General features: G+C 55.2%; 1 protein-coding gene across 4 annotated transcripts in view; it reads right to left on the bottom strand.

Annotated features, from left to right (window-relative positions):
- Nucleotides 1-15,620, bottom strand: part of CAMK2A (calcium/calmodulin dependent protein kinase II alpha) — a 55,594-nt gene that overhangs the window by 23,724 nt on the left and 16,250 nt on the right. For all 4 annotated transcript variants that reach the window (XM_037161938.2, XM_037161940.2, XM_053665926.1 and 1 more), the window contains exons 3-9: nucleotides 10,900-10,959; nucleotides 6,266-6,320; nucleotides 5,751-5,816; nucleotides 5,568-5,640; nucleotides 2,525-2,627; nucleotides 1,201-1,284; nucleotides 974-1,068 (exon numbers count right to left, since the gene is read on the bottom strand). In XM_037161938.2, coding sequence (XP_037017833.1) covers nucleotides 974-1,068; nucleotides 1,201-1,284; nucleotides 2,525-2,627; nucleotides 5,568-5,640; nucleotides 5,751-5,816; nucleotides 6,266-6,320; nucleotides 10,900-10,959 — 536 coding nt within the window. The remainder of the gene's footprint in view (nucleotides 1-973; nucleotides 1,069-1,200; nucleotides 1,285-2,524; nucleotides 2,628-5,567; nucleotides 5,641-5,750; nucleotides 5,817-6,265; nucleotides 6,321-10,899; nucleotides 10,960-15,620) is intronic.

The raw sequence follows: 15,620 nt of genomic DNA, 5'->3' as shown, positions 1-15,620 counted from the left end.
GCCCAGCCTACCCCAGGCCACCCCTGCGATCCCCCAGCCCCTGACTGGCAGGGGAGCAGGCAGGGGTCCTACTGCCTATCTACTCAGGCATCCACAACCAGGAGGCGGCGGGCCAGGGTCCTCTGACCCAAGGACAAATCGGAACAATGGCCAGAGGGTTACCCTCTGCTCTTCTGAGTCTGCCTTATTTGGAGAGCAACAGACCTGTGGTTATGCCCCGACTCTGGGACCACAATGCTGGGTTCAAGTCTGCTACCCGGGCTGTGTGACCTGTCACATGACCCCTCAAGCTATCCCCAGAGGTGTAGTGAAGATTAAATATGGTATAAAATACCAGGCGCATAGCGTGATAGAAACCAGCCATGTAGAAAAGCAGTATAGCTTGTAGTTAGAAGCATAAATGCTAGAGCCAAACTGCCTGAGTTCAAATCCCAGCTCCACTATTTCTTAGCCATGTGACCTGGGCAGTTCTTCCATCTCTCTGTGCCTTACCTGTAAAATGAGGACAATAATAGTACCTATGTCATAGATTGGTGTGAGGATTAACTGTAATGATATATAGAAAGCATTTAGAAGAGTGCTCTATGAATGTGAGCTACTATTATTTGTGTGTATGTGGATTGATAGGTTGATATCTAGAGAAAGAGAGAGAGAGAGCAAACCTGACTCCTGGCACCTGTCCCCTCCCCCACTTCTCATCCCACTTTGCTGCTGCCTCTGCCCTCTGGAGTCTCACAGCTCAGCCCCATCACTCGGAGGCCCCAGTCATTAGGCACAGCCAGCTCACCACTTGGCCTCAGCCAGCCCTCAGGCTCCACCTGCTGTCCAACCCTGGCCCCACAACTAGCAAGTGGCAAAGAGACCTAGATGGGGGGGGGGGGTCATCCTCGGGACCCGACCTCGCTGGGCATTGGCTTTCACTGGAGGGGGACCCAGGGATGGCAGGGCAGCTGGAGAGAAGAGGAACACTCACATCATAGGCACCGGCTTTGATCTGCTGGTACAAGCGGTGCTGGTCCTCATCCCAGAACGGGGGATACCCAACTAGCAGGATGTACAGGATGACCCCTGGGGAGACAACCGGGGAGAAACTTCAACCCTTGTGAGCAGGAGCGGTGGGGGAGGGGAGTGCTGGGAAAGAGGAGAGATGGCGCTGGAAGCGCTCGTAGCAGGGGTTCGAGGGCCTTTGCAAGGACTCACCGCAGGCCCACAGGTCCACGGGCTTCCCATACGGGTCCTTCCGCAGCACTTCTGGAGAGAGGTATCCAGGGGTCCCTGCGAACCCTGCTCCCCAGACACACAGACAGGCAGACACACACATAGAAGGTAAACCAGAGCAAGAGCCTGCTGGGAGGGGGGTGAGGGTTGCCCTGGAGGAACAGCAGAACCACCCGCTGACCCCAGATCGGGCCCCAGACCAGGGCAGAGAAGCACATGGGACATTGTCACCACCCCCTCTCCACGGCCTACGGCAGAAGTCACTGATGAATGCCAGAGTCCTTCCCATGGGGCCCTGACTCAGCACCACAACCTAGCACAATCCTCCCAGCAGTCACTGGCCATCAGTTGCTGGTGGCACTCAAGATGAGATGTCCTTGCCATCGGAGCCCCAAGCTGAGCTGAACTCTTGCCACTCCCCACATCTTCTAGGAGCAGGTCCTGGGGTGGCAGGAGACCTGTCCCTAACTCCAGTGACACCTTCAGTCCCCTGGGCAGGGCTGTGCCTTCTAGGCCTTAGTTCCCTCATCTGTCAAATGAGGGATTAGGGGTTCTTATCTTAAATACCTCCCAGCATTACTGGGAGGATAAATTGAAGTAATGAACAGCCCTAATATTTGTTAACCAGTAATCATAAGAGTAGTTCCTATCTCCCGGCAGGGCCCGGCTCTTTCTGCTCCTGATCTCATTTAACCCTCACACAGCCCCGAGGAACATGCTATTATTATCCCCACTTTACAGATGAGAAAACAGGCTGGGGGAGCTGAAACAAGGCCCAGGCACACACCTCATATGCAGCAGAGGTGGGATTTTAACCCAGAGCTCTGCCCCTTAACCATTGATCCATACTGCCCGCTAAAAAGTATCCCCAGATGGCCAAAAAGGACTCACTGATGCCAAAATCTCAGAGCCTGCGGGTCATCTGAGTTTAAAACCTGGTTCAACCCCTTTCAGTCTCCCTTGACCTTCTCTGGGTCTCTTAGCCTCTGTTCCTCATCCGTAATCTCTGGCACTTAGGGCGTCAGGGAAACCCCTGGAAGCCTCCGGCCCACAGTGAAGATGTATGTGCATGTGAAGAAGCTAGGTGCTGTTTGAATAAGTGTGTTCCTGCACCTGAACCTCAGGCAGAGGGCGACACCCACTGACCCAGAGGCTGGGTGGAGAGAGACCGTTAAGTCTGCTACCTGAGCCCTGGTGGCACAACACCCTCTGCAACCTGCCCCTGTTCAGGCCGAGGGTTCCTCGAGGCCAACATGTCAACACAAGGCTGGACCCCAACACCCCGCCACCCCCAGTCCCCACTCACCGAACCATGCCTGCTGCTCCCCCTCCACCTCTATGGCCAGGCCAAAGTCTGCCAGCTTCACCGCGGCGCCCTTGAGCTTGGAGGCCAGCAGAAGATTCTCCGGCTTCCCAGGACCAGAGAGAGAGAAGAGGGGAACGGTGGGAGGAAAGGGCCAGAGGACAGTGAGCAGATTCAGAGACTCACCTCCAGGGGCCTGGGCTTGTAGGTGGAACAGCTGGATAATGCAGAGGCACCCCACCCCCACCTTGAGCTCCAACCCAGGACCCTGGCCTTAGCCTCCAGAGAGAGGACTGCCCCACCGCCAATCCTCTGTCTTCTGCAACAGGAAGACCCTTCCTGCACCAGCCACTCCCTCCTTCCCGTCCTCCCCCTCCTCTCAGGGTCTGGAGCTGGGGCCAAGGTGAGGGTGGGGGATGGAGGTTGGTGCAAAGAGCCACCATCACAATAAGAAAAAAGAACCGATATCTATTCTGTCCCTATTATGTACCAGCCACTAGGCTAAGGGTTTTGCCTACATCACCTCATTTACCATCTCAACAACCTTTGGAGTAGGCATCACTAGCCCCATTCTCTGCAGTGGCCTGATTATAGTCCATAAAACAGTCATGCTCATTTCCACCTCAGGGCCTTTGCACTTCCTGATCCCCCTGCCTACTTTGTATCCCTCTGAGCTTCACAGGGCTAGCTCCTTCCCTTCATCTGACTCTGACCTTCATGTCTGCCCCTCCAAGAAGCCCCCTCCAAGGCCACTCTATCTAAAGGAGGAGCCCCCAGGGATCCTCTGTCTTAGCCCCTTGTTGTTACCTTCATAGATCTCCTTACAGTTTGTAACGTTTTTCCCCATCTGTCTATGTGCCTGTTCATTATCTGTCTACTCGGTAGTATGTGAGTTTCTAATCTGTCCTGTCCATCACTGTATCACCAGCACCCAAGACAGTGGCACGTAACAGACACTTTGTCATGTGTAGAAAGAGAAGAAAACTGAGGCTAAGAGAGAGGTTAAGCGACTTGACAAAGATCACAGAGTTGGTTAAGAGACAGATCCAGCATCGAAGCAGAGTCTGGATCCCAAGCCGTGCTCTTACCCACTCTAAACTCGGAGGCAGGGTGGGGAAGCGGGGGTATAGAGGCCTCTGACATGCCACCTGGCCTCTGGGGTGCTGAGGCTGCTGCCTTTGGGGGCTCTGGAGGACAGGAAATGGCCCCAGTCAGGGCAGAGAGGAGTTAAGGGTGTGGACTCTCCAGTTAGATAGAGAGCTGCAGCTTCTGATTCCAGCTGTGGCATTTGGATCAATGATCTCACTTCTCTAAGCTTCGGTTTCCTCGCAGGAAAGTGGTGAGGATGCCCACATCCTGGGCTGGCAGACAGATTAATTTGAAAGACCCAGCGCTTCCTAGGGGCCCACAGCAAGGGCTGGGAAGCACCAGCGCTCGTGTTTTCTGTGTGGGGTGGGGGCGGGGCTCCAAGTCTCCAGAGACAGCTGGCTTCCTCGGACCCCCATACCCACTGAAATTTCCAAGGGAGTCCCACATCTGGCCTTTCACTGCCCAAAGCTAGCCAGGCCACAAACAGATACAGCTTGTTAAGGCCCCTTCTGTCCTCTGGGGACGGTGTTCTCCGCGTGTCCTGAGTCTCAGTAAGCGTCCTGCCCTGATTTGATGAATGCGAGACTAATTATTCTCTCCGCGGTGGCCTAAATCTGTGCTGCCTCTTCTCCACCCTCCTCCCATGCAGGGCCGCAGCTAGAACGGGAACAGGCCTTCCGGGAGAGCCACCCTGCAGCCTGGCCAGAGACCTTCCTGCTTCTGAGTCTAGACTGAGCCGCGGGGAGCTCGCCTGCATTCAGGGGAGGAGCCATGGACTCCTCATAACAGTCAGAGGTGGGCAGGGGTCCTGCACAGAGCATTGCACCCTAAAGAGGACTGAGTGGAGGAGGGCGCCTGAGGAGGGTCCAGGGTGAGAAGGGCCGGGAAGTCCTATCCTGGGTGGGGATGTGAATAGCCTGCCGGTGACTCAGGAGCTACTCCAAAGCCACCCAAGTGCCTCCAGGGCTGCTCTGAGATGGAAGCTTGATCTGTGTGGCTCCAATGGGTAGAACTGGTGTTCGCGGGGAAAATCTCCACAGCAGGAAAGAACGAAGGAACATTTCCCAATGGTGCAGGGGGCTACCCTGTAAGAAGTGAGTTTGTAGTCACAGAAGACCAAACAGCAGAGGTTTGATACCCAGCCGGGTCACCTAGAAGGGGCTAGTGCGGAAGCAGGAGCTGGATCGACTGGTTTTTTGGCCCCAGACCACCCAGGGCCTGGGATCTGAGGTCAGAGGCCAGGGCTCCAATCTTAGCTCAGGCACAACAGAGCTGCATGTTCTCTCAGGCAAATCCCTGGGACACTTTAGGCCTAGTTTCCTGCTCTGCAAAAAGGGAGAGATGTGAGCTACCAGTGACCCATGAGAGATATGAGGCCATGTGACCCAGCAGAGGGGAGCTATGAAGTCTGCACTGACCAGGCCGATGCCAACCCTGGACTCCACAGCTGCTTGTCCTGTCCACCTCCTTCTTCAGGGGGAAGAGAGAGGGCTCCAGGGGCCTCAAGGCCTCTTTGTGTTTCCGCCCACCCTCCACCTGCCAGAGACCCGGAAACAAAAGTAGTGATGCATCTATAGATCAGGCACTGTGCTGTCTCCTTTGACTTGCTCGCCAACCTGGGCAGAGGTTGCTATGGTAACTCCTGATGTAAAGAAGCTGACACTGAAGCTGGAAAGTGGCCCTACTGGGATCCGGACCAGGCCATAGCCAGTCTCGGCTTTCTAACCGTGTCTCGCCTGGCTTGGCTGGGAGTTAGGAGGCCTGGGTCCTGAGCCCAGATGCTCGACCTCCCTGAGCCCGGTTTCCTTATCTGAACAGTGAGGGAAGCGTTCTCCACCCAGCCCAACTCGCGGAAGTCAAAGAGAATCTGATGACATCAGTGGCTCTGCAGGTGAAGGAAAGGGCGAGGAGCAGAGGAGCAGGCTCTGGGGAGCTGCGCTCTGTGGGGGACTCTCACCTTCAGGTCCCGGTGTACCACCCCCATCTGGTGGCAGTGCAGCACAGCCTCCAGGATCTGCTGGATGCAGTGGCTGGGGAGAGAAAGGCAGGGGTCGCTGTGGGAAGCTGGGCCTCTCTGGGGAATCTGGCAGGCGAGATGCCCTATGCCCTGCACTATTGCCAGGCCACACCTGGAACTCACCTGGCATCAGCCTCACTGTAATACTCCCGGGCCACGATGTCCTCAAACAGCTCCCCACCAGTGACCCTGCAGAGACAGGCAGAGTCACTCACCCACGGGCCCCAGGTGCCCCTTCTTGGGAAGAGTCTCCAGGAAGCTAAGGGCAGGGCCTGAGGACCTCAGAAAACTCAGCCCCAAAGGGAGGGGCCTGGGGGGGAGAGGGATGTCGCCTGCTACAACCCCCTTCCTGGCTTCCAACCCACTCTTTCACTAACTTCCCTCCCTGCCCTCCTGGCTCTTCTCCCCCAGGGGGCCCAGGCTGGAGTGAAGGTGGGACCCTCTGAACCCATGTCTGGGATTTGTTAGGTCCCTAGAAGCCCGAGGGCTAGGTCTTGTTTATGGTTTTTAATAGACTTTTAACAGCACACTTGAGGGGCACTTGTGACTGCCCCCCACTTAGCCAAGGCACTGAGAGGTCACCCCTGCCCAGGATGCCTCGCTACGTGTTGCACGTCCCAGGGTGGGCCCGAACTCACAGGTCGAAGATCAGGTAATGGTGTCCCTCTTCGGAGATGCTGTCATGGAGCCGGACTGTGGGAGGAGCCAAGGCAGCCAGTTGCATGAGCTCACACAGTTCCCCACCTGGCCCTCCCTCCCATGGTCCAAAAGCCAGCATTGCAATTTCTCAGAGGCTGAGCACAAGCTAGGTACCAGGTGCTGTGACAAATTCAGGTGAACAGGGGCTCACTGATTTTGGGTGTCGCCAAAACAGGCCTGGGCTTTTAAAGACAACAGACCCTTTGTTTGGTCAAACTTTGGTCCCCTCCCCCCACAACCCTCAGTTTCTTTTCTGGGCAAACTAGCAGCATGGAATGAGCCTGTGGCTCAAATCTCTTCCACTTGCTAACTGTGTGACTTTGACCAGGTCGCTACATGTTCCTGAGCCTCTCTTCCTTGCCTGGACAACCAGAATGAGATTCTTGGGCTCAGAGGCACAGCCAGTGGTCACTCAGTGTTGGCCGTGAGCCAACAGCCCTGATCTGTGTCCAGGTCTGAGGAGATAACTGAGCCAGTGGAGGCTGCAGTGACTGCAGTCCCCGAGTTCTGCCATGCTGAGAAACTGTCATCCTCTCCTACCTCATTAACCAAGAGCAGAGCATGGCTCCCAGGAGCCCAGAGCTCCCGAAATTATCCCCTGAGCTCCTGAAAGGAAGGGCCTGGAGCCCGGGGCTGACTCCGGAGCCTGTACCCTGCCAGCCAAGGGCAAGTTTCCCCTGGACAGGTTCATGTCCTCCCCTGCACCACAACCTAAAAATGCCCACAGCAGGGGTGTGGGCCGGGAGGGTTAGGATGCAATGCACGATGGAAAATTACACAGCTGCGAAGATCATGCGGCAGTTACGTATTCACTGGTTCAGAATCATCTCTCAATTATGTCGTCTGGAGAAAAGCAAAATGCAAAACAGTGTGCGTAGCCTTCTTTTTTTTTAAGATGCATTTAAGCTTGTGTATGTCATAAGTCTCTCTGGAAGGATACAGAGAGGTGGGCATCGGGACACCTTGGAGAGGGGAATCGGAGGAGCAGGAGTCATGGATAGGCGAGACTTTTCACCCTAAAAGTCTTTTCACTGTAAATCTTAATGTGCTTGGAATTCTAGCCAAGTGCATGTATTTCTGACTCAGTACTGTGCCCCCTAAACTCCTCATGGCTCTCGTGCCTACACATGAAGTTTGGAAAAACAGGCATCAAACACGCCAGACTGGGCGCCTCCCGCAGGGGAAGAAGGGGAGATAGAGACCAAGATGTGGAGGAGGAGAAAAGGAACACACATTAAAAATTTTTTTAATTTAAATTCCTAAGTGATATATTTTTATAAATAATGACTGAAAGGTATTTTAAGTCTCTTTTAAAGCAAAACTAAAAAGTAGGCAGCCTAAAAGTACATATAATAATGTTGATAATTCTGCTTGGATTTTTTTAAATCAACATTTTATTATAAAAAAAATTCAAACATACGGTCAAGTGAACCGTGTGTCCCACACGGGTGTGTGCATACCACCTGGGTTTGCATCTAACGTTAACGCTTTTTCCTACTTGCCTTCCTACATTTCTATTCATTCCCCATCCATTCATTGATCTTAATCTTTGACTGCATTTCAAAGCAAATGCAGGCCTAACTTCTAAAGGGTCTGTGTGTGTTGAACGGAACACCCTGAATTTTGTGTGCAAACTGTAACAAACTTACATCTAGGCCCTGCCCAGACCCCCTCAGCAAGCTCCTGGGAAGGCGGGATGCCCAGAGCTCACAGTTGCCCTCCTTGTTCTGGAGAACTGCCCACTGCAGACGAACCACCTTGCCCACCAGGCTGCCTGCAGCCTTCAGCCAATGGCCGAGGAGCGTGGGCAGGTGAGACTGTGACAAGATCCAATCTCCTTGCCTGAAGGAGGGACAACTCCAAAATGGCACTTACCCTGCAGAGGCCTCCCCACTGCACTCTGCTCCTGCTTCAAAGCTGGTCAAAGGTGGACTTGACCTCGGGCCACGCTCCTTCCCCTTCTCCCTCCTCCTCTCCCACCCCACCCCTCACAGTTCTCCTCTGGGAGCACAAGTGTCCGAATCCCTACCCAGGGCTCTGCTTCTAGGAAACCTGACCTGAGGAAAGATGTGTGCAATGAACTTGCATTGTTAATGTACCAAGGTCAAATTTTGGAAAAGACCCTTTTCTCTGTTCACCTTCCTCCAGGTGGACTCTTGGCGACAGACTCCTTCCTGTCTATTCTGTCCCAATGGGCTTGAGAAGCTCTGAGAAGCCAAGCTGCAGCCAGAACCACCTCAGAAAGGGCCCTTCGGGCTGCTCAGCTGCCATCTGGGGGAGCTCCAACAAAATTGGGGTCCCAGGTCCTCCCTCTGACCAGGAGCCCCAGACACTTCAGAGAAGGTCCTTGGGGTTCAGGGAAATGGACAGAATTGAAAGGGGCAGGGGAGGTGGGAGAGGATTCTCCAGAGCTGCCTTTATCTGACGGTGCTTTCCTGCTGAGTGTAAGAGTCTGCCTTCCGCCGCAGGGCACTGGAGCCAGTCTCCGCCCCTGAGGGGCCGCTGACCACGGCTCGGAGCCCAGGAGATGGGCCTCTTCCTTCACCGCCATTCGAACAGACAAAACTTCCCCTCCAGTCGGCAGACGCCAGAGCCCAAGAGGAAAGGCAGAATCCCAGGGCCACAGGCTGCGTAACGGCCCCACTCCTCCCCAAGCCCTGCTTGCTGCCGAGATGGGCGTGTCTGTTGCGCCTGTTGAATTATGCTGTCACATTTAACATTTTGTCATTGAACAAAAATTCTGTAACCTAGTTTTCACTTATGTAGCCAAACTCACGAATTCCTGACATCCCCGCCCATATTTCTAACAGTTACTTTTTTCTTAGAGGCTGAAGGGTAGTGCTTGTTCCTCTGGCCACATGGGCCCCGACAGCACACACCTGAGGCCTGCTGGGGAAACTCACAGAGTGGCTGAGAATGGGCCCTGCAGTCAGACTTGCTGGGTTCACCTCCCCGTGATGCCTCCTACAGGCTGTGTGACTTCGGGCAGATTCTGCAACCTCTCTGAGCCTCCTCCCCCAACAGCAGTGGGGGCTTTCTACAGTCATGCCCATAAGGCACCCAACACAGTGCCTGGTGCCTGGAAGAACTTAATAAATGGACACATTGCATCCTCATCATCAACCAACCTCACCTCCCTTCCTCACCCTAAATCATCTGCTAGACTCTCAGGTTGTCCCCTCTCCCTGGGGTGGCCTAATGGGTCTGCCCCATCATCAGCTGCTGATGGGATCTGTCCGTCCCAGAGCCTACGACTTGCTGCTCCCCATTAGAGCTGGGAGTGAGAAGGAGAGGGGTGCAAATGGGAAGAGGGAGCATTGACCTGAAACAGCTCCGACTGTGCAGCAACACACACTCACACACACACACACACTCATGCCTCCTTCCTCCGGAGCTGACAGCCTTTATAAGAACCATGGGATTTTGTAGTCAGAGACACTCACAGCCTCTTTCATCATACAGTTGGGGGCTGGGGGGCTAGGAGGAACCACACAGCGAGGCCCGAAGCAGATCAGGGACTGGGGTACAACCAGAGTTCCTCCCCGCCAGCCGCCAGCCTCCCCTTCCCTGATTCTGGTGATTCTGGCGCTGCTGGTGCAGCTCTGCTCCCTTTCCCAGGCACAGGGAAGGGGAGGTACCTTCTGGGTATAAATAGCTGATGGAGATGCTTCTCGCTGGCAGGAGGGTTAACCCTTGGGGCCCTGGGCACAGGAAGATGCTCCCTGGGAGAAAGAAGCAGTGGTGGCTACAGAGTTGGAACATTCCCTGGAGGGCACCTCGACCTTGCCCCTCAAGGTGTGATCTGTGGGCCAGCAGCCTCAGAGTATGCTAGAAATGCAAAATCTTGGGCTCCACCCAGATCCCAGACCTGCTGAACCAGAATCTACTCGGTAACAAGATGCCCAGGTGGTTCACACAGCCCTCTACTTGTGACGATGGAGGAAAGTGCTCAGAGAAGGTCATGCTCCTACCAAGGTCACACAGCCATTTTCTGACAGAACTATATCTAGAAGCTGTACTTCCTCTCCTCATGACTCAGAACCCTGATGGGCAGGGACACAGCCCTCACCCCCACGCCCCCAACTGTGCAGGAGAGGGGGAGGGGACGTCAAGCCTGCACTCAGTCTATCCCTGGGGCAGGGGCCGCCTTGGACCTTGCCTCCAAGGGGCAGGCCAGCCACCAGGCTAGGCAGGCGGGCAGGACCACCATGCCAGACTGACTCAGCACGGGGGTGGGTTAGGCATGTGGGCTGCGTTGGTCAAGGCCAAGCTTGGCCTATTTTTGTCTCTCTGAAGAGACGAAAGTCTTCGGGAGTTTTCCTAAAACAGCTTTTCTGAAGGAGGCTGCTGGCAGCATGGGCTGCGAGGAAGGGCTCCTTCTTCACCTTCCCCCCAACCAAGCTGGTCTCTGAGGAAACTGGAAACCATCGGAGACATCTCTGCTGCCGCCATCCCCAGAGAAGAGAGCAGCTGACTTCCCACCCCATCAGCAGAAGACCACCAGGGTGGACAGGGGAGTGGGGGAGCGGGGGAGCCCCACCCTGTACCCCTCACTTGTCCCCTAAGAGCTTACCGATGTTGGGGTGCTTCAGCAGGCGGCAGATGCGAGCTTCACGCTCCAGCTTCTGATGGTCTGAAACACAAATAGATGCTCAGGTGAGTCCCAGGTTGGGGAGGAACCTCCACCGGCTCCATCTCTCCCTCCTACAGCTTTTTACAATCTCCATCTCCCAGGGCAGCCCCTGGGCAGGGCCTCTGGGTTGTCCAAGGAGACAGTGAGACACAGCAGAAGAGGGAGAGGACCAGAGTTGCAAAGATGCAGAAGCCCCTTCCTCTCTTGGGACCTCAGTCTCCAGGGCCCTCCAATGAAGCCTATCCCTGAGCCCCTTCCTGTGTAAGACCCAAACTCCAGGAGGCCTGGGCCTCTCTGCAGGCCAGGCTCCTGCTGCCCTCCTCCAGCCCTGCCCCTCACATTACGCCCCAGCCAGACAGCACTGCTCACTTCATTTCCCCAGATACACCCAGCTCAGCCCTCCTCTCATCCAGACCCTCACACACCAGTTCTTTCAGCTTGGAACGCCCCCCTCCACCTCCAGCGCTGGTCCTCCACTGGCCAGCACTCACTCCTACCCATCCTTAGATGCTGCCCTCTCCGAGCAGCCTGCCCTGACTGCCGGGCTGGCAGGGGCCCCTCCGCTGTGCTCTCGGGGACCCTAGACAGAGCATCCCACTCTGTCTTGTTGATATCTCTACCCCTGAGGGCGGGACTTGGTCTCTGCTGTGCCCCTGGCCTCTACTCAAATGCCTGGCACATGTGGGTACTCAAAAGTAACTGAATGGGAGAACAGATGACAAGAGGAGTGAGCCTTTCTAAGAGGGTCGGTATTCTCTGCAGAAAAGCCGCACCAATTTTCAGAAGCCGCCTCCCTTGTAGAGACGCAGAGAGCCCCAAAGAATCTGCAGGGCAGACTTTGCATGCGGCTCACCCGGGGTTTCTGCTCCTGCCTTCCAGGACATTTGTCCAAATCCCCTGGGTCTCCCCACCCACCTGGGAGAGAGGCCTGCTTCGGAATCTGCCACCCGTGGTCTAGGACTCCCAGGCTGCCAGAAGTCATACCCCACCGGGTCCTCCCGACAGCCCTGGCCGTGGGCATCGCTGTCCTCATTTTAGAGATGAGGAAACTGCAGCCTCGTCGGTGGCAGAGCTGAGACTGAAAATGTATTGCCCAATTCCCTTCCTGGTGCTTGTCTCACAGGCTTTAATTTAAAAAACAAAACAGTAGAGCAGGAAGCATTTATGAAGGTAGAATAATTACCGAGTGCTTTTTGCTGTGCAGAGAGCTTTATGTGCATCTCAAGCCCTCACTACAACCCTTTGAGGGAAGTGTGATTACTGTTTTGGCGTTTAAAAGGAAGAACCAGAGGTTCAGAGAGGCTAAGTTCCTGGCCCAGTTACACCCATAGTGAGCAGCAGAGCCAGGCTTCAGACCCAGGCAGCCAGACTCCATGGGTGAGCTTTAATACCCTGTGCCACGCTGTTCTCCGTGCCCTCACAGATCACCGTCACCTCTACCTGCCCCCAGCTCTCAAACGGGAAAACCAAGGGCCACTGGAGGGTCCTCACTCAGACACTCACAGGCAGAGCTAGGACAAGAAACCTTGTCTCCCGATAGCAGAGCAGGCAGGCACCGGGAAGGGGGATGAGGATGGAGAATGTCCCAGCCCCCGTCCTCTTTCCTCACCCCCTTTATTAGGGCAATCACTGGCCAACCTCCAAGGGCTACAGAAGCCAAGATCAATACTGAAACGTGGCTTTTCTGTCAGCAAAGCAATACAATCTAATCAAGTTTTCATAGAGTACAAGGTTAACTCCCCAGCTAAAGACCTGCTGCAGGCTAAGGTGGGCAGGCGGACCCAGGGGCATCCCCCTAACATGAGTCCCTCGCTGCCTCCTTGCACATCCTTTAGGGTGGGAGGTAGGTCAATTCCAGGGCAAAGGAGGGGAATCCCCATGGACTAGCTGAGGCTCCTCTGTGGGCCGAAGAAGGCTGGGTCCACCCCCTGCTCCATCCCCTGTCCCTCCACCCCCAACAAAACCAGAAACCGGGCAGGTCAAAGTCAGGCCTGTCAGAGGGGGCTGAGGGCCCTCTGGCTCAGGCCACGCATGGAGAGGGGCAGATTTAGAACTCTGTTTTCTCCACACCACCTTAACAGGAACAGAGTTAGACTGACAGGGGTGGAAGAAGAAAGAGTTGATCACACGGCTTCAAACGTGTGCCTGGTTACCAGGCCCCACTGCTAGAAATGCCAGGAACTAATTGTTTTTATAAATCTTACACTCATCGTGTGCATAGTACAATGACACTGCATTGCAACTTTCAGTGCTGAAAGCAATAGTTTATTGAATGGAAGCATACACGTTACACAATGATTTTTATAACTCTAAAATAATTTGACTTTCTCGTACTGTACAGGGAACCTAAAGAAATGCAGGGATTGTGTTTGTGTTGACCTCTGAGGCCTTGCTCTGTTATGTAGGTGGGGGAACTGCAGTGGTGAAGGAGCAGTCCCTTTATCAAAATCACTCATTGAGATGGTCCAGCCTTATAAGAACTCAGAGCTTCAAGAATTCACCCTGCACCATCCCCTGGCCCCCACCTGTCAAGTCCTGGGCATCCAAGGAGGTCTTATTAAAATATGAAATAGATTCTGTCACTCCTGGGCTTCAGACTCTCCAACAGCTTCCCAGTGTACTTGTAACACTGTCCAAACTCCTCATTAGACCCCGCTGGGTCCTGCCTCATCTTGGCCTTGAAGCTCCAGCCCCACTGGTCTTAGTTTGGGCCTGAGGCACACGGAGCCCTCCCCACCCCAAGGCCTTTGCACTTGCTGTGCCCTCTGCCTAGAGCGCTCTTACATCCTGGATCTTATCCTTCGCATGGCTCCCTTCCCCTCTTTTCCTGAGGGTCCCTCGTGCCCACCACTTCCCCACTGCCCTGCCTTATTTCCTTCACAACACACATCACTTCCTGGGACTACCCATCTGTGTGCTTCACATTTTTTTTGGTCTCGCATCCTAGAAAGCAGGTGCCATGAGAGCAAGACCTTGTCTGTCGGTCACTGCCACGTGCCCAGGGCCTGGAGCCCAGCTCATCCAAGACCCCATACCTAAGGGGTGGCTGAGCTGGGATCTCAATCCATGTTCATAATTACTATACTATGTTGCCTCCCATTCTAATAATTTATTAATTGTCAAATCAATACATCCCGCTCAGTGGAGTCCCACGATGGGGCGGGGTCTGAGGGAAGCAAGTCGGCAGTCCCCGGCCTGGGTGCCTGGGTGGATCACCCCCAGTGCCCACAGAACACCTTGTGAACATTCACCGTGCCTCCTTAGGTTTTGGGGGGCCGGCGCTGCCCAGAGCGCAGCAGGTAGAGGTAGGAGGAAACTCCGGGGGCGGGTTACTGCAGTCAGGAGGGCAGGGTGGGACAGAGGAGAGGTCGGAGAGGGGTGATGGGGAGAGCGCAGTCAGGCAGCTTGGAGGGCTCTCTGTCGGCAGAGGGGCCGGGTTCCAGCGGGCAGGTGGGCAGCAGGAATCTGACCAGAGGCACAAGAACCAGGAGAGAAAATAGGCCTCCAAGTCTGGAATAGCAAATGCCCCGCCCTCCATGGGGCCTCCGCAGGGCTCCGGTCCTGGGCGAATGATTCTGAGGACGGAGAGTGCCAGGCAGGGGTGGGGAGGAAGATGAGGAGGGCAGGAAAGATGTCTTCCTGCCCTCTCACAGGCTCCCTCAGGTGGACCCGAAGCTTGGGGCAGCCTGAGTGAGCTCACGCTGTGCTTCCCAGCCAGTGTCCGGAAACTGATCACCAGGGAGCCGAGGAAGTGACCCCTCAGTGCCAGGATGGACGCTGGGGCCTGTGGAGGTCCCTGTACCTGGCCCAGTCACCTCCCGCTGCACCAGCCACGTTAATGAATGGTTCCGTGTGTGCCTGGTGAGCTGGGGCTGTGAAGCACACAGAACCCCCGGCAGGGAGGCAGCGCCGAGCCCGCACTCCGGACAGGAATTCGTCAATGCCGGCACTTGGGCCTCACCTGCCGAATCCAGCCCTCCGGGGTGGAACTGCTGGGGCAGCTGCATTTTTAGAAAGGTGCCCAAGGGGGGTTGGCAGGGGTTTGGGCAGGCAAAATTTTTACTTTTCATTTCATGCCTATATGGTTTCTCAGAAGTGTTTATTTCATGAGCATTTTATTTAAAACACTAGTTTAAAAATATGTACCAAAAAAATATCTCCTGGATTTGGGTACCTGCTGGGTAGAAGGGGCTGCTGGGGTGGGAAAGAGGAAGCCACAGCTCCCTGGGGGTTGGACAGACGCCCCGAGTGGGTACAGCCCCCCTGCCCAGAGCTGCCAAAGTCACCCGGGTGTGCCAGCAGGAGAAGCTTAGAGTGTGTTGCCAAATATTCTGTCTCAAGCCACTCCCCACCCCGGGCACCTTGAGTGGCAAACAAAGAAACCTGCTAAAAAGAGCTCTGCTCTCCTCTCCCGCGGGGGAGGGGGCTCTGACAGTTGGCAGGCTTCTGTGGAAAGGTTCCCCTGAGAACATCGCCACTCCCATCCTCCACGCTCTCCTCCCTGGAGCCCACCAAACCACCAAACAGAGGAGGCCTGGCTGGCACGGCCGCCTGCACACACTGCCCAGGACTGCTTAGTCGCCTCCTGGGGAAGAGGCAGCGTCTCCCCTCTTCCCCACACGCATCTGCGTGTGTGTGTGCTGAGCTGACCCAAGACCCCC

This window comes from Artibeus jamaicensis, unplaced genomic scaffold (genome assembly GCF_021234435.1).
Source record: "Artibeus jamaicensis isolate MK-2021 breed Jamaican fruit bat unplaced genomic scaffold, CSHL_Jam_final contig_432, whole genome shotgun sequence".
Taxonomy (NCBI): Eukaryota; Metazoa; Chordata; class Mammalia; order Chiroptera; family Phyllostomidae; genus Artibeus; species Artibeus jamaicensis.
Note: the sequence above shows the minus strand (reverse complement) of the source record. Positions and strands in the feature narration are given on the sequence as shown.